The sequence below is a fragment of the Phacochoerus africanus genome, chromosome 2 (assembly GCF_016906955.1).
Source record: "Phacochoerus africanus isolate WHEZ1 chromosome 2, ROS_Pafr_v1, whole genome shotgun sequence".
NCBI lineage: Eukaryota > Metazoa > Chordata > Mammalia > Artiodactyla > Suidae > Phacochoerus > Phacochoerus africanus.
Window position 1 is genome coordinate 87,100,920 of NC_062545.1, and position 24,541 is coordinate 87,125,460.

Genomic DNA, 24,541 nt, shown 5'->3' on the forward strand with positions numbered 1-24,541 from the left:
GTCAGAGCATTTCATATTGTGTACAATATCATTCATGAAGGAAAAACTCAGATTTTTTTTCTTACGTTAGTCATCTGTAGTGAAGAAGTCATAATATGTAATTATGGATTGTACATATTTTACCCGTCTAGGCTATTTAGCTCATTGGTATTTTTACAAAAGTGTTTGCTAAGATGTATATCAGGTTGATTTAGTGGGCAACAGTATTATAATATAGATTAATTATAATGGTGGAAAAACAAAAATAGTTTGGTTATTCTTTAAATCATAATGCAATTTTTTTGCCTTTAAAATTTCAAAGAAGGAACATTGATGCATACAGGGCTTCCTCCTAAAGTTACCCCTTTTAATTCTACTCCTTCCAGGTCCTTGTCTTACTGTAACAAGTCTTCTTGCTTCCTTGTCTTCTCCTTCTCTCCCTTTCAGGTTACACTGTGTAACACTGTAATATTAGTCTTGTTAAATTCTAACTGCAGTGTTACTCTTCACAAGGTAGTATACGAGGTAGTTTAAGATATTTTCATGGTGGTTTTAATTCTTTTACCACCAAGTCTGTACTTTTGACTTTCAGAGACCTTCGTATTTTCAGTCACAGCCTCTTCTTTTATCCACACTCTCCTGCCATTCAAGTTTTCAGAACATTAGTTCTTTTTTGTTTTGTTTTGTTTTTTGTTTTTTGGGGGTTTTTTTGTTTTGTCTTTTGTCCTTTTAGGGACGCACCAGATCTGAGCTGCATCTGCAGCCTACACCACAACTCAAAGCAATGCTGGATCCTTAACCCACTGAGCAAGGCCAGGGATTGAACCTGCAACCTCACGGTTCCTAGTCAGATTCGTTTCTGCTGCGCCACGATGGGAACGCCAGTTTTTATTTTTTATTTATTTTATTTATTTATTATTATTTTATTTATTTATTTATTTATTTTTGCTTTTTAGGGCTGCACCTGAGGTTCCCAGGCTAGGGGTTTCCAGGCTAGGGGTCAAATCTGAGCTGCAGCCATCGGCCTACGCTACAGCAACGGCACCATATTTCTTTTATGTACCTGTACTAGAATGCCAATTTTATCTTGTTTTGTACTTGCATATAGTTTTTGTAGTTTCTGAAGAGAAGCTGGACTTCACTTATTAGTAATCATAGTTTAGTGTCATGTCTCATAAGTTCACTTTGATGACAATCAGGGTATCATCACTGCTATAAAATTGTAAATAGGGTGGTAATGGAAATAAAAATTGATCAAGCTTTTTGACAAAATAAGTTGCCTGCATAATGGTAGTATATCATTTCAAGTTATCACAGAGTATGAGTCAGAAGTTTTTTGTTTTTTTTTTTAAGTTATGAATGTTTGTAGTACTTATTTCTCCTTTTGTTAATCCCCTGTCTCCAATCTCATTCCTCTACCCTAGGATTTAGCTCTAAACTGGGATTTCTTAACCTCAGCACTGTTTAGAGTTTGGGCAGATAATTCTTTTTGTAGATGGTTATCCTGTGCATTTTAGGATGTTTATCAGCATCCCTGCCTTTTCCCATTAAATGCTAGTAGTAGCTCCTCTTCCGCAATTGTGACAGCCAGGGAAGTCCCCAGAAACTCCCAAATGCTGGACAGGTAAGACTGCCTCCAGTTGAGAACCACTGTTCTGAACTTTCTCTAAAGCAAATATGATCGTGTCTTGCCTTCTTTTAACCCTGTGACTTTGAATCATCTCAACCCTGTAATGTGGTTCACAAAACTGAGCTTTTCCACCTTTTCCTCACCTGTACCTTGTGCTATAGCTTTGCACAACAGTTGGGCAGTTCTTAAAATCATCCAGAGTCTCTTCATCCCTTGACCTCTGCTCATATTTTATTTCTCTCTGCAATGTCCCTCTCTTTTTTTTTTTTTTTCCATTCTGTGAACATTTATCTATCTGTCCCTTAAAATCTAAATGTAACCAGGCAGAATTAGTGCTTACATTTACTTCTCCTGAAACTATTATCATACAGTCCTGGTATTTATTTACCTTTGTTTTGTCTACTAGGTCCTGGAGGTTAGAAACTCTGTTTTAGTGCTCGGTATATAGACCCAGCTCCTCAGCATTAGTAACTAGTAAATAAAGAGGCATTGAGCAGTTGATGTAATTGATGATTTGAGGTGAGACAAGAAAAGTTCAGAAGTTGGTGGGAGGGTAAAAAAATAGTTTGTTGAAAGAAGAGAAAGACTTGGTACAAGGAGAGCTTTGTGGTAGGGAAAAACTCCAGAAACTGATTTTTAGGAAATTGAGGTTTATTAGTAAACTGAGTTATCAATTCATTATGTATATTTGGAGTATTAAAATCCGTACTTGTATAATTTTGAAACCAACTCGAGTTTATCTCAGTGTTGTCTCATCCTTTTTTATTTTGTTAAATGCTTATAAATCCTGACTACTTTTGTATCTCTTATTATTTGATCCAAATTGTGAAAATTGAACTGAAATTCAGTTCTTAGGGCAGGAGAACCAAAGTGGTTGGCTCCTTTCCAGCCCTTTAGAATCTCCTTGAATAATGTTTTCAAAAGCAAAAAAAAAAAAAAAAAAAAAAAAGCAAGATCCCACTAATCCATTGCTATCACTAGCTGATATCTCATTTTCTGTGGAAGAATTGTGAAGGTACTTGGCATGGCAGTGTTTACTTTCATAGCTACTACGAAATCCCTGATATTGTCTTTTCTCCCACCTCTTTACCCATATTATGTCTGTTTTCAGTTACAGTTTATTCTGCATTTATTTGCCTATACCCTACATCAATAGTGAGTGACATGGGTCAGGAGAGAAGAGAGGAAAGGAGATATATAGATACATTAAGGACATTTTTAAGTTAAATTTGGAGGTTCATTTAATGCATGTTCATCTCGTGAAAAAAGATTGAAATAAATTAAAGCAGTTTTTTTGCTAATTGCCTTATTTGTGTTTTTCTTAGATTTACCTTGTTAGCCAAATAAACTTTTTATCTCTAGGTTTTCCACTTTTCATCCTTTGTGCTGTTTTGCCTAGGTACTTCCATATCTTTGTTGTTTAGTTGTTGCAGCAAGGTTGCAGTCTTGGTAGGTGGTGATAAGGAATATTGGGGAACCTGATTCTTAAAAATGTCTGTGTGTAAGGAAACAATTTTGCCTTGGAAAACAGCTGTACAACACAAACATACAGTTACGCTAAAAAGCATGTACGGTAGTTGCCCCTTTTCCTTGGTGGATTATTCTTTGACCTCTGGTGTATACCTGAAACTGCAGACAGTACCAAGCCCTGTGTATTACTGGGTTTTCCTATATATATGTATCTATGATAAAATTTAAAAATTAGGCACAGTAAGAGATCAACAACAATAACTAATAATAGAACAATTGTAATATTATACCCTTGAATAATGCAGGCTTTAACTGAGCCTTGAATAATGCAGCCTCTAACCAAGGCTCTGGCTTCCCACCACCCCACAATAGTGTAGTACTATATAAGTACTTATTGAAAAAATCCTAGTAAAAGGGGATCCGTGTTGTTCAAGAATCAACTGTATTGTAATAAAAGTTATGTGAACATGGTCTTGCTTTTTTTTCCTCTCTCAAAATATCATACTCTATGAATTTAATGCCTTTTTTTTTTTAACCTCAACTAAGCACTTACGCAGTATGGTGGTAACCTTTGCGGTTTGAAGTGCAACAGCAAAACTAGCACAAATTTCTTTTTCCTTCTTCACAGTTTCATGGATAGAATATATTCATTCTTAGTGTAGATCTTGGCAACCTCAGTTTAGGATTTTTTTTTTTTTTTTTTTAATTTCCTTACTCAGTTGAGAACTTTCACCTTTTCACTTAGAAGGAAGTACTTTATTGCTTCTCTTTGGTTTATCCAAATTGCCTGCATCACTATTCCTGTGCTTTAAGCCATTATTAAGTAAAATAAGGGTTACTTGAACACCAGCACTGTAGTATGAGGGACAGTCAATCTGTTAACCCAGGTCTGATAACCCAGATGGCTAATAACCAGGCTGCTAAGTGACTAGTTGATGGGATGTGCTGGACAGAGAGATGGTTACTTCCTGGGTAGCATGGAGCTGAGCTGAGGACGCAGAATTTCATTGTGCTACTCAGAATGGTGTGCAATTTCAGTTTAGGAATTGTTTGTTTCAGGAATCTTCCATTTAATATTTTTGGACTTTGGTTGACTACTGGTAACTAAAACTATGGAAAGAAAAACCATGAATAAGGGGGCACTACAATACCTTAAGAGGAATCTTACATCTTGTCCACAAACTAGTTTGAACAAAAGTAACAAGTATTCACTTAAAATTACATACAAATCTCGACTCTGCTTTTGTAGGCAAATTGTTTAATTTTTCAGCCTCTCAACTTCCTCATCTGTAAAATGGAGATAATAGCTACCATATCCATTTATTTGGAGGCCTAAATGAGACAGCAAAGTGAGGCCCACAGTAGGCAGCAACAAAAGTTACTTTTTACCTTTCTTCCTGTCATTATTGATCATTAATGAATTATTTTGCTAATAAATCTTGACTACAGTTTTAAAGGGAAGCTTCTTTTCCCCTCTCATTTTCTTTGTTATATTTTGCCATATTTCCAGTATTTGACTTACTCTGCAATTGGTAGTTTCTTAAATCTGGCACTGGACTAGGATCTGGAATTATAGGATTAATTTTTTCTTCATGTGACTATTCTTACATAATTATTAGAAAGGTGGTTTTGTAAATATTTGAGGTTTAGCATAGGATGTATGATTTAGCATTTGGCAAATAATTCAGCAAATCATAGGAGTCAAGAACCTATGGTTTCTTTTCTGTTCATTTGTCCTTTCCCTGATATTCTCATAGTCCATACTTTATCTTTAGTTAGGTGTCTACCCATCACTTATTTGCATACATTTAGTTTGATCTATTATTTTCTCAGTAACCATTTTTTTCTTTCAGAACTCATTTTCTTCCACCATTTATAGTCTTCTGTTTTTCTGGTTATATAGTTTTATAATTTGTGTTGTTCTTTAACCGTTTCCAACTTAGCTGTGTGTAGGGTCTTGGTTTTTGTTTTTTAATCTGTTCCCTGAATGATATTCATTTATTTACATTTGTTTACTATACTGTTAGGGCCTGGAGGATAGAGGTTATGTTTTATTCTTTATAGACCCAGCTCCTCAGCATTAGTAAATATTGTGTGAAGAAGCAGTATGTGATTGATGTAATTAATGAACTGTGGTGGAACAAAAAAAGTTCAGAATGATACTCATATTTACGTTTGCCACAGGGTTTTTTTTTTTTTTCCCCTCTATTCTCCCTGCCCCTCTACTTCCTTCTCTCTCTTTTTTTTCTTCCTAAGAACAGGTGGCTGTGAGAGACTACTAAAATGTATTTGCATTTTTGCTTTTTAAGGGAAATAAAGCTAATGTTCATTATGCCAAAGTACCAAGTGTATAAAATAGATATTATTATTTATATATTTTTTCTTTTGCTCAAATTTCTTTTCAAATTATGATTGACCAAAAAGGGGAGGCACTTTGAAGAATGACTGTTTCCTTGGGTGAGTTTAAATTGTTGCTCTTGTAGCTGTGTTTTATTTTCTTTTTGTAAATCATAAGATGAAATTTGTTTTTAGGTTATAGATGTGTTGAGAGGTCTTCACCCCACCCCATCCCTGTGATGTATCTGGCAAGCAGTTTTAATTAGGAAACACTAGCCATTTCCTTTTTTAGTTTGCATCATGTATTTTTTTCAGATTGATTATTGGGTGAGATGTTAAATTTCATAGCTCTGGAAGTGAAACAAATTATCATATATTGCTCATAAAGTCTCTGACTTTTTATTTTTAATTTCTTCAGGGAACCTTTGAAGTTAAGGATTAAATGTTTTCCTAGACATCTTGAGACTGAAAAGTCTATGATCGGGCTGAGTGGATATTTATATAAACAGAGCAGCAATTTGTTCAGCTACTTAAGAAAAATTCAGGGGAACAAATAATCTCCCATAAAAGTATTTAAAAAGTATAAGAAAAACTGTTCAGTAACATTTACTTTTATAACATACGAGGATTTAACTGTTTAAGGACAGTCAGTGTAGATGTTAATACATAATACCTTTGAGTTTACAAAACATTTTGTTTTATTTGCTTTTCATAATAATTCTGCAAGATACCACCACTTTATTAATGAGAGGTAGAACTAACTCAGTTATATCCCTGGTTATTTTGTTTTGATCTTATGCATTTATCTTGATATCACATTTATATAGCACCTTTTTGCCTTCTCTGTGAAATTCTTTATCCATTAGTCTTATACTACCTGCGTCCATTTATGGATTTGGGTATAGGAGCCTTTTGAATTATGCTCCAGTATATGAACTCTAGAAACAATGAAAAAATGTGTTCTTTCAAGTTCATATCTTACCAGATAAATAAATTGGGGAGAAAATATTTAGTTCCTTGAGAATGCCTTTGTAATCTGGTTAGCACACTGATTAATTTTTTCTAAAATTTTGGTTTTTGAACTCCCTGATTTCTTTTGTAAAATCAGCTTTTGCTTTTAGTTACATTCTTCCCTAAAAAAAACATTAACTTATTGTTCTTGGGAAGTAGCCCCAAGTGCCTGACAAAGCTTAGAAAGTACTCCACAGTCTGCCCTCTACCTTCTCAGTCTTTCCCCTTGACACTTGCCCCTTTGTGCTCTGTGCCCGTTCTACCCAACTTCCTTATGTTGCTTGAATGTTACGCTCTTTCAGCCTCAGACTGTTGCATGTGCTCTTGTCTCAACCTCGGTAGGATATGCTTCCCTCCCACCAACATTGTTTGGCTGTTCATTTTTCTGGTCTTAGTTTAAATGTCAATATTTTAGAGACATCTTCCCTTACTCCCTGATATCACACTCCCCTATATGTTTAGGACCCTCTGCTGTGTATTTCAAGATTCCCCTGTACCTTCCATTTGATGACACGTGTCATTGTTGTAAGTCCTTGTTTCATGTCTATCTTCCCTGATAAACTACAATCTCCACGATGGTAAGTACTGTCTTTTCTTTTTCTCTGTTAACATCCTTTAGCCCATACTTGGCCCATATAGGTGCTCTATAAATGTTTGTTGACTCAAAATTGAATGATTAAAATGTTTGAAATAAAACAAAACTGATTTTTTAAAATTTTATTGAACTATAAAATATTAAAAATCTTTAAGTATTTAAAACTGAAAATATTATACCACTAGTATTTTCTGTATCATCGCCTAGTTTCCTTCGTCATAGGAAAGAGATGATGAAGAAGAATAATATAAATCAGGTAATTGTGTAATTCTAAGGAATTACAATCTTAATAATTGTAATGTCTTTTTTTTGTTTGGTTGGTTGGTTTGGTTTTTTTAGTGCTTATTTGTGTATTTGGTTCATGATATTTTTTGCTTAATTCTTGAAATCATTTTTTTTTCATTTTGTGTATTTTATTTCAGTTAGTGTTTGAGTTTTCCTTTTCAGACATTATTCATATTTGTGATATCTGCTAAATCTTAAAAAACATGCTGTCTTTCAAACAGGAGATACAACTAACCATCAAAATTGAATATGTAGAGATTTGGAGGGCAGCTACTGTGCATACTAATTATTTTAGTTACAGTTGTAAAATAAGGAGAGAAGCTCTCAGGGGCGTTGTGTTGCCCAGGTAATTATTTCCCTTTACTCTTCTGTTCTCTCTTGCCTTCCCCCCCTTTTTTGTGGACAAAAAGGCTAATTATAGGAATTTCCTGGTAGCCTAGCAGTTAAGGATTTGGCCTTGTCAATCCTGCAGCTGGGGTTTGCTCCCTGGGCCTGGGAACTTCAGTATGCCATGGGCATGGCCAAAAAAAGGGGCCAATTACAGGAATTAGTGTTGCAGCCCCCTCCTACTTAAACTAAAGTTGGTATTTTTGTTCATTATGATTATTGTTTTGGCATTTTATTTGTATGTTGGTCTGTTGCTAGATACAGGATAATAGGAGTGTAGAAATAAACCAACCTGTGTTGAATTATTTCCCAGATGATCTCTGGCTCTCAATATTAGATTGGATTTCCTACTAATATCTGTTAGTACTCTAGTTATTAGGCTATTCAGAAGAATTGTTCTGGTAAGGTTTTCAATTGTGGCTCTATAGAAAATAAATGTTAAAAGTTCCTATTTATATAATTCATTCCCAAATAAACTGAACCTAAAGTATCTTTGCCATCTTTTACTTCAGAAACTTAATGGGAAAGATTTAAAAAAAACAACTTATAGACAAAATTGATGGCCCTTTGTGTTATTTTGTTTTGAATCAAACTGGATGTGAATTCTTTGCAGTATATCATTGAATTCCTTGTTGAACAGGCAATGATTATTCTCTATGGTGTAGCATACGTTCAAATACTTTAATATACTTAGTCTTTAGGTTTTATTATGATTAAATAAATTTAAATTCCTTGCATCTTTATCCCTGGACTTACTTTTATCAGTCTTTGAAGTTAATCTCTTTAGACAGTTCATATTTTTTCATACCGCTCTTTTGAGCTCCTCAAGGTAGATTGAGCTACACTTTATTTAATAAAAAAAAAATCAGGATCTATATGTATGCTCAATGGAGAAAACTTGGAAAAATAGAACAGCCCCAGAATTAACCAGTCTCACTTGTATCTGATATAAAAAGGTATGTTTCCATTCTGTCTAATATTTGTCTGCCTAGCCAGTGTGGTGGAGTGGTAAGAGTGCACTGTTTGGAATCAGACTGCCTAAATTCAAACTTGGACTTCACCCCTGGGAGAGTTTCATTTTGTTCTTCCCTTTCCTTGTTGGTAAGAAATACCCCCTTATTGGGGATAATAGTGGTACCCACCTTTACAGATGGGTGAAAATTAAATGAGAGCATATATAAAGTGCCTTGAACTGTGCCTGGCACGTAGTAAAGCACTCAGGAAATAGTAGCCATTATTTTTCAAATCTGCTATACATCATAATAGTTTTCCATAGCTTTTTCCTCCCTATAATTGCAGCAGATAAGATATTCTTGAAGTCAGAGTAAGAACCTCTCTAGCTTCAACCTCTGGTAACTTTTCTCTTTCCTTATAGCTATTTTCTTAAGGTATTTGACTCCTGGCTTTGGCATAGTTTCTCTTTTACAGAATTACATGGCTGTTTTTTTGTGACCAATACAGTTGCATCATCTCCTTTTCATTCAAACATTATTTGTGGGAGTTCCCGTCATGGCGCAGTGGTTAATGAATCCAACTAGGAACCATGAGGTTGGGGGTTCAGTCCCTGCCCTTGCTCAGTGGGTTAATGATGCGGCATTGCCATGAGCTGTGGTGTAGGTTGCAGACGTGGCTCGGATCCTGCATTGCTGTGGCTCTGGCATGGTCCGGTGGCTGCAGCTCCGATTCGACCCCTAGCCTGGGAACCTCTATATGCTGTGGGAGTGGTCCAAAGAAATAGCAAAAAGACACACACACACACACAAAACACATTATTTGTGATTATTTAAAATAAATAAAATGTTATGTAAAGTTATGCATTACCAAATGCCTTATGCTACATAATACTTTGATGGAAATCACAAATACCCTATAGAGACAAGAAATTGCCCTCCGAGTGCCTGGTCATGGATATAGCATTATTTTGTTGGGAAAATTATTGTCTAAAGGGGTAAATCATTTTGAAATTTGTTTTCATGTGGTCTTGCTTACGTGTCTATCATTATTTTTGTACATACATACATCAGATATATTATGGTTGGGTTGTACACCACTGCAATAAAGTGAATATTGCCATAAAGTAAGTCACACCAAGTTTTTGATTTCCTAGGGCACTATAGTCTGTTAATTGTGTAGTAGCATTTTTCTAAAACAAAACAAAACAGTGTAGATGCCTTAGAAAATAATGCTGTTGGAAAAACAGTGCCAGTAGACTTGATCAGTGCAGGGTTGCCACAAACCTTCAATTTTTTTATTGCTAAGCACAGTAAAAATGAGGTATGTTTGTAGTTTATTCAAGTTTAGTTCTGTAGGTTTCCAAATTCTTGTTTTATAGTTATAAACCTTTATTAACACAGATTGTGGAAATTAAAATCTAGGTACTGATTATCCAGAATCCATTCTCTTTTGTGTTTTAATTTAGGAACTATTTATATGGTTATTAATTACAAATTATAACTTATTTTGCATTTTATATACAGAAACTATGGGAGCTTTCCAAGTGTTTTCTTTAGGCAGAATCACAGAATAAATTTAGTCCAAATATAATACAATGGCATTCTCTTGTGGTGTAGCAGGTTAAGAATGTGACTTTGTCACTGCAACACCTTGGGTTGAAGGTATGGCACGGATTTGATCCCTGGCTCGGGAACTTCCACATGCCCTGGGCACAGCCAAAAATAAAGTCTTCTGGTAAACACTCTGATGTTACTTATCTGAGTATGCTTTTTTCTGTATCAGGAAAGGGCCTAAGCTATACCCTCTGAATTATATATTCTCTCTTCTCTTTGCCTCCTCATCTAATTCTTCTACTGCCATAAAAGTTAAATCTCTAGGTTTTAGAATCTACAGCTACACGCTTCTTGCATTGGACCTGCTGTCAGCAGGGCTCTGCTTTCATGAGCTGGCAAAAGCTGTAGGCACTAGTCCTAAGCCCAATAGTTCTTATTGTTAGGGGGAAATAGTTTTCCTACACTGGAGTAGATACTTACAGCATATTATGTTGTTCATAAGCATCAAAACAACAACAAAACCTAACGTGCATTTTTGTTAATTGTAATTTTCCCCCAATCATCTTTTCAAGCAATGGCTTATTATTATTATTATTATTATTATTATTATTATTATTATTATTATTATTAGTGTCTTTTTAGGAGCACATCTGCGGCATATGGAAGTTCCCAGGCTAGGGGTTAAATCGGAGCTGTAGCCACCGGCCTACACTACAGCCCACAGCAACGCCAGATCTGAGCCATGTCTGTGACCTGCATCACAGCTCTTGGTAATGCCAGATCCTTAACCCACTGAGTGAGGCCAGGGACCAAACCTGTGTCCTCATGAATGTTAGTCAGATTTGTTTCCCCTGAGCCATGATGGGAATCCAACAAGGACTTATTTTGATCTTGGATAATTAATTGCAGTTTGTACCATGTATCCTTGTCCATTTTTTAAAAGTACTTAGCAGGATAGTAGTCTTGAGGATATTACACCAAGTGCAGTAAGTCAGAAAAAGACAAATACTGTATGATCTTCATTTATATGTGGAATCTAAAAAATACAACAAACTAGTGAATATAAGAAAAAGAAGCAGACACACAGATACAGGGAATAAACTATTGGTTACCAGTAGGGAGAGGAAAGGGGAAGGGGCAGTATAGGGGTAGAGGATTAAGAGGTACAAACTTATATATAAAATAAGCTACAAGGATATATTGTACAATCCTGGGAATATGGCCAATATTTTATAATAACCATAAATGGAGTATAACCTCTAAATATAGTGAATCACTATATTGTATACCTGTAATTCATATAGCATTGTATATCAACTATAATTCAATTAAAAAATGAAAAATAGTACTTAGAAAACCTTTTGGAGAGAGATGATATTTCTACTTTAGCTCTTTCTTATTTGCAGAGATTTTATGTATTTTTTAATATCCTCAACAGTGGAGTCACTAAGGTTATTGCAGATGCTCTTTTCTGGAAGCCACCCACTTTTTTTCCCCATGAACTTGGCCAAATGGTACAATTTGTATATGAGAAAAACTGAGGTAAATATGCTTATGTTTATTATCTTTTTCTTAAATGAGCTGCATTGAAAACTTGAGCCCAGCTATAGGATACACGTACCATGTCCCTGGATAGACAGTTGTCAGTTGTTTATATATGAATGAAATTAAACTTTAGTTTCCAACAAATTTATTTTTAAAACTTTGCAGTAACCTTCAAATTAGATAATAAATCAAGAATAGGAGATTTTTAAAAGGACGCTCATGAAGAATAGTCAGATAAAAGATAAGAATAAAATATTTTTAAAAGGACACTCATGAAGAATAGCCAGATAAAAGTAAACTGTCATTAATTGTAAATTTAAAGTTTTGGTACTGGCATATAAATCAACATGCCATTAGCAGCCTAGCACAGAAATATATGTAGAAGATAATCACAATTTAATGGAATAGAGAAGGATTATTTAGTGAAAAGATTGGAACAAAAGATTTGTTATTTAGGGGAGAAACATTTTTAGAAATTCAGTATATACTAAAACTTCAAATGTATTAGCGGTTAAGTGAGAAATTTAAGCCACAAAAAAGTAAAATAAAATGTAAATGGATATGTATTATACTGCTGGCTGGTAGGAGGACCCTTCACATTAAAGCAGTGGAAGTAGTTATGAAAGAAAAGAAAAAATACTGATAGAATTTTGGCTTTGTAAATTTGCAAAACTGTGAGATGTCAAAGAACAGCATAATATGAAAACCAAGTATATTGTGGAAGATGTTTCTGAAAGTATAACTTGAGAAATTGAAATTGAGAAAGAATACCTTGCTTAAAATCTCCTCAGTGTCAAGTTTAAACCAATATCTAACGTAAAGCCTAACTTTTATTTCATTAAGGAATATAACATAGCTATTAAAGTGCTGTTTATGAGGGAAATATCTGCAAAATTTTATGTGATTGCTTTAGGTGATAGAGTTATGTAAAGACCTTCATGTTCTTATTTTCTCCATTGAGTATGCATTAGTATTATGATTAAATAAATCAATTATTGAAAAATAACTTGGTCTGTACTAGGAAAGAGTGACTTGTGGGGGAATTTTATCCACCATTTTATTACCTAGAATATCCCCACAGAAGTAATAGTTAAGACCCTACTGTTCATATATATGTAGTTATATATGCAGTTATATCTAACTTTAACAAATTGTGGGCCTTTTGTTTATCTCTAGAAATTAGTTCTGTAGACTTGAGCACATAGACTTTGTTTCAAAGGCTGTTCAGTGATTTGCTACAGATGACACTTTTCACTGTTTTGTTCCTTTCTCTCTTCATACTTTAAAAAGACTGGTATTTCAAATGGATAACAGTGATTTCTGGAAGTTTTATTTCACCTTACTGGTCTATTCACTCAGAAGACTGGGTAAATATTTGTACTTACCCCTTTCCCTCCAAATGAAATACATTTAGTAGGGCAGTTGAAATAAGTAACTGTTCAGAGATATTTTGAATCTATAATCTGTCCAAAAAAGATATCCATTTTCGTTTTATTCCTAAACCCAATTGTTTACTGATGTTTAATTAATTTATTAAATCCACCAAAAATATTTTGACCTTGTACTAAGTGCCAGCTATCATTGTCAGCTTTCAGGCTAATCAAAGAACAAAGCAGAAAAAATTCCTGCCCATGTGGAGTTTATTATGTTGTAGCGTGGTGGGGGGGGAGAGGCAGGAAGTAAACAGTGAATGTAATTAAGAAATAAAAGGTGATAAATGATGGAGAAAAAATACTATGCCACATAGAGGGGATCAGGCGTTATATGGGTGTTGGGAGAGGATGAGTTGTACTTTTCAATGGACTGATCAGGTTAGGCTTCAGTGAGAAGGTGGCAGACATCTGAGGAAAGATTTGAAGTAGGTTAGGGAATTAGCCATATGTGAGGAGAGTATTCTGGCCGTAGGGAATAGCCCATGCAGAGACCTCAGGAGCATAGCTGACATGTTGGGAGAAGTAGTGGATAAGGCCAGAGAGGTAATGGGAGGCAGCATTATGCAGGATCTTGGTAGGTTGATGTATAAGGAGTGTGGTGTTTATTCTGAGTGAAATGAAGAACATTTGCAATTTCGAACAGAGGCATGATATAGGGCAACCATTCACTATAGCCTTACTAGAGGAGCTGACATTTTAACTGGCCCTGGCGGGTAAGAAAGAACTTGCCAAGTGAAGAAGATAGAGATTTGCTTTGGCAGGCTTAATTTAAGTGTATTTCCCATCACCCCACTTAGGAAAATAAATGTACTTTTAAACCAAAGTCATATATGTTACTTGATTTAAGGTTAAAACTATAATAATGTCACATAAAGAACTTATTCCTTTGTGACCTCTTAACCATGCTCATTTTAAAAATTGATGTTCTAGTTTAATAAAATTTAAGGAGTTCCTATAATCCAAGAGACATTTCCTTTTTACTCAAAAATCCAATTAGTCTATTAACAATTTATTTAGAAAGTGAATGATTGCCATTTGCCTTTCTGCTATAAAACTGTAAATTTAATTGAACCATCTTGCATTTCTTAGTATTAATGAAGGTTCATTTATATACTTTTTTATTTAAAAGGCTCTACACTTGGTTGTAGGAAATAGGGATAAGGCAGAATTTCTGTCCTTGAGGTACTTAGGATCTGGTAGGGAAGATAAGACATTATGCAAATTATATAGTAAAAGGAAATGTGAGTTTATTGAATGGGAGTCCTACAGCATTCTCTCCTCTATAAAAATTCTCTGCTCATTCGATCTGGTCAGGTCTTCTTCAAATTAAACCTTCTCGGTTGAACTTCAGCTATCGAACCTTATTTATACTTTATTTAACTCCATGTATCAAATTTGAACCACCAGCTTAGCACCTGGGACGTCCACATACTGTTTTCTCTGTATGTCATGTTTTTTAGTACAATGGTACCAGTTTGTAAATTGGTTGAGAGCAAAGACGCTGCTAGGTACCTTCTCCCTTAGGATGCAGTCAGAGTGTAGATATTCGATAGTTAATTGGTAGCAAAGCATGACATAGAGTAATGTAGAATATAGTATTACCTATAAATACATTTCACTTTATGTTGTTTCTGGAAGGTTTTACTTGAAATGTTGACTGTAACTTTTTAAAAGGGATATTTTTATCAGTTGACTCTCAAAATGAAAATAAAGATTTAATACCAGTTTAGGTAAATATTCAGTAAAAACTATGTTTAAGAATGTAGTAACATTTCTCTTAAGGGAAGTGGTTTTTTCTTTTTTTTTGGCTTTATCAACTCTGAATTATAAATAGTCTTTATAACAAATTCATCTAAAAAGATTTTGACATGTAAAAGTGCTTGATCATCATTAAGGATTTTATGGTTATCTCCAACAATCATTTTTATACCTGAACAGTTTTAAATATTTTAATAAAATTTGACATTTTGAGAATTTTGTAAACTTTAGATGTAGGAAATTAAACTACATCTTGGTAACACAGCACTGTCAACATTTGTGTTACATGTATCACTTATTTTTCTTACAGAACAGACAGTAAGTCTGAGATGTCATTGATCCTTCATGTTTGGATAAGGTCATTTGAGTTCTTATTTGGCAGGACAGTTGATGCCTGTGGTTTTGTGTGATCTTTGCTCCAAATAAGTTTGGAGCCAAAGCACTGGGAGGATGTCTTTCATCAGGCCATTTCTGTGCATAAGGAAAAATGTCTGAGGGTTTTTTAGAAATGTATTGAATCTCTGTTATTGTGTAACGAGTTGAAGTCTAAATATACAAATTTAACAACTTTCATAGTTTGTCTTAGGTACACAGATGTTGAAATAGATTGTATCATAAAACTTATATGCTAATGGCATGAGATATACCTTAGCAGAATATAAAATGATTGATGTAGTAAAAGAACGCCGAAGCATGATATAATTATTCCCTGAAATATTACTGCTTTAGAACCTGAGAAGTATTCTTCTACCTCTCTCCTTGCCAGTCCCCCAAATTTTCTTTTTCACTTGCAACATAGTGTAAGCCAAACATTTATTGTGTGCAAATAAAATAATAAATACTGAGATTCTTTACAATACACCTGAGATATTGGTATTTCATCATCTTTAGAGCATAATTGTAATAATTATTAATACTATTTAAGTATTTTGTACATATATTTAATTTTCTTTAAGTGACAAAGTGTAGTGCTTACTATTCAATGTAGATGGTAGTCACACCAAAGATAATCTGCAGGTGAACCATGTGCCTACAGATAAGTCAGCATATATTTATTGAGCACCTTCTTTGTCTGTAAGTAGCAGTATAGAAAATAAGTACAGTAGTAATTTAGATGGAAAAGAACATTTTGGGCCAGAGTCAGCACATCAGCTTTTGTGGCAGAAGATAAATTTCAGTCATATCCTGAAAGAGGGTTAAAATGGACCAGGTGGAAAAAGAGCTATAGGTTTTAGAAGGTTCTATAGCTTATAGAAACTATAGGTTCTAGGTTCATTATTCAGGTCTTTGACACTGCGTAATGCAGTGGCAAGATCCCCAGTTTATCTTTTAAAATAACACAGCAAATTATCCTCTGTTTCTACTTGTTGCAAAAATTTTAAAAACATTCAGTATGTCATATTTAGATTTATCTCACAGGGCGCCTTTTAAAGAAATAATGTCATATAAAAATGATTTGGGGGTTTAAAGAACACTAGCCAGAGAGTAAAGAAGTCTGAGTTTTAATCATAGCTTCATGCCTTATGTTGTGATTTTAGACAGGTCATTTAGCTGAATTTGCTTGTTTGTAAAATGAGAATAATAGTGCCTGGCTTAACTTATTTAAGGTGAAATAATGGGCTCTTACTGACTGTTTCGAAGGCTTTTAACCAGGAGCCATATACATTAGAAAACATCTTTATTTTTACTAAAATATGAGAAATTGAAATATGTGATTTCTTAAAAGATGACATTTAAGGAAATTAAGTTCTGAATTGTACTTATTTTCCCCCTTTTCTTCATAGCGGATACTTTATTTTCAAGGAAGCTGAATGGGAAATACAGGCTTGAGCGACTTGTTCCAACTGCAGTGTACCAGCACATGAAAATGCATAAAAGAATTCTTGGACATTTGTCGTCTGTCTACTGTGTAACTTTTGATCGAACTGGCAGACGGATATTTACTGTAAGTAGTTTCTAAAGTATTATCTTATTTCATGTTTGGAGTGCAAAAACATTGCTTATAGTTATACTTGAAATTAAACCTTTTTTTTTTCTTTTACTGAAAAATTAGAAATTCAGGTAATTTAGCTTACTGTAACAGAAGGTTTTACTTAAAGTTGGACTTCAAGTTTGGAACATTCCTCAAAGCTTTGTTATGGCACAGTTATAGTTACATTATGGTCCTACATCATGAATAAGTGCAATTCTAGCATTATATCAAATAATACAGTTTGACATTTTGTACGTCATACAATAATTTTAATTCTAAACCAAGGGCATTTCGCGTAATGTGTTAAAGTAAATTAGAGGGGTCTGATAAATTTCCTTTAAAATAGTGAAGAAAAAATTCTGAACATATGTAACGTTCTGATTTTTATCTTTTAATATTAGCACCTCATTCTTTAATATATCTATATATTCAAGGAGTCCCTTTGGGTTTGTTTATTACTCTTTCTTTTAACTTGTTGAATGCAGAAAAGCAAAGCTTTTCAGCTTTTAAGTGAGAAAATTACTTATAGGAATATTTCAGGTTTATTTTTAGGTACCTTAACTATTATATCCACTAAGGGTTATACTACATTGCTAGGGTTGTACTTATAATTAAATACTACTCTTTGCGCTGAAGGTGTGCACTCAGTCACAGGATTCCTAATTTTAAATGGGAAATGGAAGTTAATGTGGAAATTCCTATCTCTGACTTTAGAGAGAGCAGCTGTGACTTTTATGTGGTCATAACAATCATAGATTCCTCTTTTAAGTACATATGCTTGGGAACTAAGATTTATTTATATCTACTTTCTCTCCTTTTCCCATTTACCCAGTCATCTATAAAACAACTAAATGGCAGGATGTGGGAAAGGATTTCCATACATATCTTTTCCTGGTTCCAGAAACCATTTCAGGCATTTGCCAATCATTTCCTACATTAGTATTCTTCCTTTCACCTTTTCTTTTATCCATATGGTTTTCTTTTTTTTTTCCCCAATGATTTTTATTTTTTCAGTGTTTTATTTTACAGTGTTTGTCAATTTTTGTCAATTTTCTGCTGTATAGCAAAGTGACCCAGTCACACATACATATATACATTCTTTTTCTCACATTATCCTCCATCATAAGTGACTAGATATAGTTCTAGTGCTATAGAGCAGCATACTGTTTTCAGTGAAGCAGAATGAAAGTGAAATTTAAAAAAATTTTCTGACTGGTTATTATTTTTAAAGTGGGGAACAGATATATCCATGTTTGCTAAAGTCCTTGATAGACCTACAGTTGCTCTAAATGGTAATGGAAAATTACTTTTAGCCTTTTTTGAGTTCAATATATATTTAAATTTATCTCTCAAAACAAAGTAAATTGGCATTTCTAATGTTTAAAAAGTTCTTTCAAAAGTAATAAACTGAAAGAATGAGAAAGAAGCATTACTTTGTGTTCATACTTCATTTTGGTGAGTATAGGTTTATGCCATTGCACTGAGGTTATAAAAATATTATATAACTATTTAATTTTTGATGTTGGTAAAAATACCTTGTGGGAATTTTTTCTTTAAAAATGATAGGGATGGTAAAGATTTGTTTGTTGTACTCTTATGAAGTGTTGTGTTGATTTGAATTAGACACATAATCTCCTACAACCTTTTGAGGGAAAATGCGCTGAGATAATGTGCTGTTGCTGTCTCCTGAGTTTAGTGGAGTAAGAGACATAGAAGAGCACTCATCTTTTTTTTGTCTTTTTGCCTTTTCTTGGGCCGCTCCCGCAGCATATGGAGGTTCCCAGGCTAGGGGTCCAATCGGAGCTGTAGCTGCCGGCCTACGCCACAGCCACAGCAGCACGGGATCTGAGCCACGTCTGCGACCCACACCACAGCTCACGGCAACGCCAGATCCCCAACCCACTGGGCAAGGCCAGGGATCGAACTCGCAACCTCATGGTTCCTACTCGGATCCGTCAACCACTGAGCCACGGTGGGAACTCCTGGAAGAGCACTCTTAAGCCAAGGGTTAACAAACTATTACCTGTGGGTCAAATCGGGCCTCACACCTGTTTTTAGAAATACAATTTTATTCAAACTCAAGCATGCTGCTCTTTTTTTATTTTTTTATTTTTTTGTCTTTTTAGGGCCAGGGCATATGGAGGCATGTGGAGGTTTCCAGGCTAGGGGTCCAATCGGAGCTGTAGCCACCGGACTGTGACAGAGCCATAGCAACGAGGGATCTGAGCAGCATCTGCAATCTACACCACAGCTCACCACCACTAAGCAATGCCAGATCTTTAACCCACTGAGCGAGTCCAGGGATCAAACCCGTGTCCTCATGGATGCTAGTTGGGTTCATTAACTGCTGAGCCACAATAGGAACTTTGGGCATGCTCTTTTTTACTGTAACAGCAGGGTTGAGTAGTAATGATGGAGAATGTATGGCCTGAAAAATCTAAGGAAATTGTTATCTTGCCCTATAGAGGAAAAAAAAAAAAAAGGCAACCCCTGTTCTAGCTGTTTAATTCCTTGTTTTAAAAATATTTGATCTGGAAATTCCTGTTGTGGCTCAGTGGTAACGAGCCTGACTAGTAACTGTTAGGATGCAGGTTCGATCCCTGGCCTTGCTCAGTGGGTTAAGGATCTGGCATTGCCCTGAGCCGTGGTATAGGTTGCAGACACAGTTCAGATCCCGCATTGCTGTGGCTGTGGTGTAGGCTGGCAGCTACAGCTCCAGTTTGACCCCTAGCCTGGAAACTTGCATATGCCACAGGTCTGGCCCCTAAAAAAAGCAAAAAAAAAGGAATATTTGATTTGGGGAACAGGAATGATATGTGAAGAAGAGGAGGCTTTTTTTTTTCTTTTAATGATTTTTATTTTTTCCACTATAGCTGGTTTGATTATTTTCCTTTAGTTGACGACATATTTAAAGAAAAAAAAATTATCACTGTATTTTATATGGTCTTATCAAGAGTCTAAAAAATGTCGATGTTTTATATATGTGATGTAATTTGCTAACTGCCAAACTTACAGTCTCATTTGCAATTTTTTACTGATTTGTAGTTACAGATTCAAAAGTATTACCTTATGATAAATTACAAAGATACAAGATCACTGTTACTTAAAATTTCCTTATATTTTTATGGTGATCACCTCAAGTGAGTTAGGGTACATATGTGTCTATGTTAACTTCATTCCACTGGGAACACACCAGCCACTAGCTAATGTTTTGAAAACCAGTCTTAAAAACTGGTAGGATAAGCCTTTAGGTTAGCAGATTATGATTGAGCAGTGAAATTCAAATTCCTATGAGGGAGTAGCACACTGTTGTTATTTATTGGAATACCAAGTCAGTAATGAAGCACTCAGTATTTCCCTTTTACGTATGTAGTATCTTAGACCTTGCACATTTATTATTAACTTTTAATGTTAGATATAGTCATAAGCTTTGATTAAGGGACTAGTTCCAAGGGACTTTTGAGTACTTTCTGGATAAGCACAACTAGAGGCTGTATAGCCCTGTGGTTAAGAGCATCAGCTTTGGTATTAGGTGGCTCTTTGTTCAACTCACAGCTTTACCACGTCCTAGCAGTGCAACTTAGAAAGATTACCTCATGCTTTTAATCTACAGTTTTCTCAGCCCTTAAAAAAAGAGGGAAGGAAATAGATAATAATAGTGTGAATCCCACAGGATTTTTTTGGAATATGTGAAATAGTACATGTGATTAGTATAGAACAAGATATCTAAGAAGCAGTCCTTAAGTTCTACCTCCTGCTTTTAATTTTATAGATAGATTTTATCCAATTTATTTTCTTACCTAAAAATCTTATTTATAAATGTTATGCAAGATTTACACTGAAATCATTCTGATTGATAAGTGAAATTCTGTCTTAGAATAATTTTCCAGCATTTTGTTCTAGAATTTTTTTTTTTTTTTTTAAATAGCTGCACCCATGGCATATGGAAATTCTTGGGCCAGGGATTGAATCTGAGCCATAACTGCAGCCTTTTCCATAGCTGTGGCAATGCCAGATCCCTTAACTGACTGTGCTGGGCCAGGGATCGAACTCTTGCCTCTGCAGCAACCTGAGCTGCTGCAGTCAGATTCTTAACCCACTGCATCACAATGGAAACTCATAGAATATTTTAATAATGGATGTTTCCCAGTAAAATAATGAGAAGAATCTAGAGAAGGAGGTAGCATAATTACTAAGTCAGACTGCTCCCTAATTCTTTGTTAGTTTTTAAAAATTTTTAACTTGGTTTCAGAATCATTGCCTCATATAATATTTACCAAAGAAAAGCAGAGTTAATGAATTTTTAGGAGTAAGTCATTTACTCATGATACAAAAGTATGTTGAAGACCATATAAAAAGATTTCCTCTCTTTTTTCAGAAATATAAAATATATCTGTTCACATTAAGGCAAAAGAACATAAACTATTTTAATAAATTTGATAATTTATAATAAAGACTGAGTTTATGCTTTCTTTTAACAAACTTTCATCTTTTGGGAGACGGACAGTATTTTAAACCCTTAGGATATAGAAATAACAGACATAGTAGCTGTCCCTGGAGAGTTCACAGGTGGTCAGTACACAGTATTGAACCAATGTGATAAGCTTTGACAGGCAGCACAGGATGCTGGGGTAGCATAAGAGCCAGGTACCTAATTCAGTGTGTGGTAGGAAATGGTAAGAGAAATTACTAGAAAAGTGACACCTCAACTGAGTTGACCTGGATATTACAGACTTAGGGATAGGCATTTACAGATTTTGGGAGAACATAAAATACAATTGTGTATTATTGGACATGACAAAGAGTTAAGCAAAAGCTAGAGATGTTGTCTTTATGACACATGAAGAGGTTTTTTTTTTTTTTTTCTTGAAGACAGTGGAGCTAAAATGATGGACTGTCAGAACTGAGTAAGTAGACTTTCCCTTTTTAATGATCTCTTTGGCATTGTTCTAGAATATGGATTGAAACTAAGTCTATATACAGAGGTGTTGGTGACAAGGTTCTGGCAGTGATCCATGAAAGAGTTACAGTGGAAGATGGGATGGAATTAACAGATTAAAAATACAATCTCGAGGATTTAAGAGGTTTGCTTGAATGTAAGGAATTGAGAGGGAATAGTATGAAATGACATTTTTTTAACTAGTGTGACTGGTTAGAAAGTTGTGTCATTTATTGTGGGAGTGTTGGGACATGTCGAATTTGAGAAACTTAGGTGGATTGTCAAATTGAAATGCTCAACGGTGGTGGGAGCTCAGGAGAGAGATCTGGGCCCAGAGGTCCAATTCGAGAATCACTGAATATGGAAATTGATTATTTTACTTGATATATATGTAATGTAAGAGGGCTGAAACTTCAACTTTTAAAGCAAACTGAAGAAAGGAAGACAAGTCAATAATTAAGACTGAGAAAAAGCTGCCTAAGAAGCCAGAGGGGAGAAAAAGAAGTGGTGTCTTGGAGTTCCCGTCGTGGCGCAGTGGTTAACGAATCCAACTAGGAACCATGAGGTTTCAGGTTCAGTCCCTGCCCTTGCTCAGTGGGTTGACGATCCGGCGTTGCCGTGAGCTGTGGTGTAGGTTGCAGACGCGGCTCGGATCCCACATTGCTGTGGCTCTGGCGTAGGCCGGTGGCTACAGCTCCGATTCAACCCCTAGCCTGGGAACCTCCATATGCTGCGGGAGCAGCCCAAGAAATACCAAAAAAAAAAAAAAAAGAAGTGATGTCTTAAAGGCCAAAAGTTTAAAGTTGGAAACCTAAAATAAAATTAGAACTGAAAGGGCTCTTTTGGATTTGGCAAGGCTATTCATGACCTTAATGAAAAAATGTTTTATTTTAGTTTTTGGGATAGGAGTGAAAATGCAGTGCACTAAGGAGGGATTGCGGATTGAAAAATTGAAGGGACCATATACATTAATCTTGCAAAGAGCTTGACAATTGAAAAATTAAACTATTTTCTGAATGTGGAGTGTTACCACCAAACTTCATATTTGTGTTGTCCTCTTTGTTGTAGTGAATTTGTTTAGATGTCTGTCTCTGTTTAAAGTTGTGAACTTCCTACAACAAAAGCTTTTTCTTAAAGGTTTTTAGATCTGTAGTGCCTTGCGGAGTATCTGGTGCAAACAGGCGGCATACAACAAAGAATGAATGAAACAGAGGTGTAAAAGTTAATAATGTCCTTTCTTTTAAGAAACTTGTTGGGGGAGCTGTATACAAAAATATCTGTAAGACATCATAGTAGAACTGTGCTTCATTAACCTGGTCTTCTTCTGTTTCAAACTTGCAAAGCCCGTTTATGGCTTAGAGCCTTTGTACTGTCGATTCCCTCTGCCTGGAATTGTCTTCTCCAGAATATTCCTGTAGATGATTCTTTCTTTAGCAACTCTAGTCAAACACTGCTTTCTTAGAGACTCTTCCCTGACTACCTTCCCTCCTCAGACTCCATCATTGTCTGTCACATTACCTTACCTTACCTTGTAATGTCTCTTACTATCTGAAATTCTTATTCTTAAAAACTGTCTTTTATTGTATTCTCTTCCTGCTAAGCTCCATGAGGACAGATAGGACCTTGACTGAGTGATTTATGACCACTGACTAAAGTAGGAATCCATGAGTTTATACTGATGTAAATAAGTAAATAAATGACTGTGAGGGAAGAGAAAACTCTTATTTATAGTAGGATGCCAGTTGGCATTGTAGAAAGAATGGTGGTTTGGCAGCTATCATGATGGTGGTTGATTCATTTGTGCGTCATCGATGGAGGCTAAGCCTGGTAGATACTGATTAGAAGATCTTAGCATCATCTTGTATGTATCTCCACAAGATACTGATTTAATTGGTTATAAAGGGAAGTTGCAACTTTATGGAGGAGAAACATTGGAAACACTAACAAGACAAAGTTATTAGCTTTGCTAGTGGGGGATGGGTTGACATTGTGTATCCTCTGAAGTGGTGCCTGAGAAAGAGAGCATCTTGTCTGTGGGATTCCTGCCAGGACAGTGTGGTCTGGGTCTGGTTATGGGAAAACAGAGACTGAGGTTCAGGGTCATCCTATGGAAGGAAAGGTCTGTATTCTTTATATAAACTTCTGAGGATGTGAAACACAGAGAAAGCCTGAGGAAATAGTCCAGGTCAAAGAGACTGAAGTGACCATATAACTACAATTTAACATGTATGGGATCCGAGGCCAGAAAGGAATTGGATGGATGGAAGTTTTATCAACATGGATTCCCCACCTTATATAGATGAGTTTCCTTGTTTTAGAGAAGTACATACTGGAATATTTAGAAATGGGGCATCAAGCCTGCATAGTACTCTGAAATGGTATAGAAAAAGACTAATGGCTGTGTGTGCGTGTTTGTGTTATATGGAGAGAAAGAAAGGTGGTGATGGAGAAGATTGTTAATAGTTGATGAATCTGGATGATGGAAGACATTGGTACTGCTCTTAAAACTTCTGTAAGTTTGAAATTCAAAACTACTTTTGAAAAGTGTTTGGGAGGTAACTTAGGGGTGATACTTTGTATTCAGTCAGTTTGGAAGTAAAGGAGAGCTAAAGTACAATAATTTCTAAGAAGTACATTTTTGAAAAACTGGGTCAAGGGGAAGAAACCAGGAGAGTAGCTATAAGAGATAATTG

The 24,541-nt window shown here is 35.2% G+C and overlaps 1 protein-coding gene across 9 annotated transcripts in view; it reads left to right on the forward strand.

The window, feature by feature from the left end:
- Nucleotides 1–24,541, forward strand: part of PHIP (pleckstrin homology domain interacting protein) — a 128,992-nt gene that overhangs the window by 17,806 nt on the left and 86,645 nt on the right. For 6 of the 9 annotated variants that reach the window (XM_047763551.1, XM_047763543.1, XM_047763501.1 and 3 more), the window contains exon 7: nucleotides 16,722–16,882. In XM_047763551.1, coding sequence (XP_047619507.1) covers nucleotides 16,722–16,882 — 161 coding nt within the window. Of the gene's footprint in view, nucleotides 1–5,503; nucleotides 5,537–11,565; nucleotides 11,744–13,036; nucleotides 13,114–16,721; nucleotides 16,883–22,644; nucleotides 24,361–24,541 lie in introns of those variants that run through there. The other 3 variants (XM_047763520.1, XM_047763526.1, XM_047763535.1) reach the window with 3 other exon arrangements.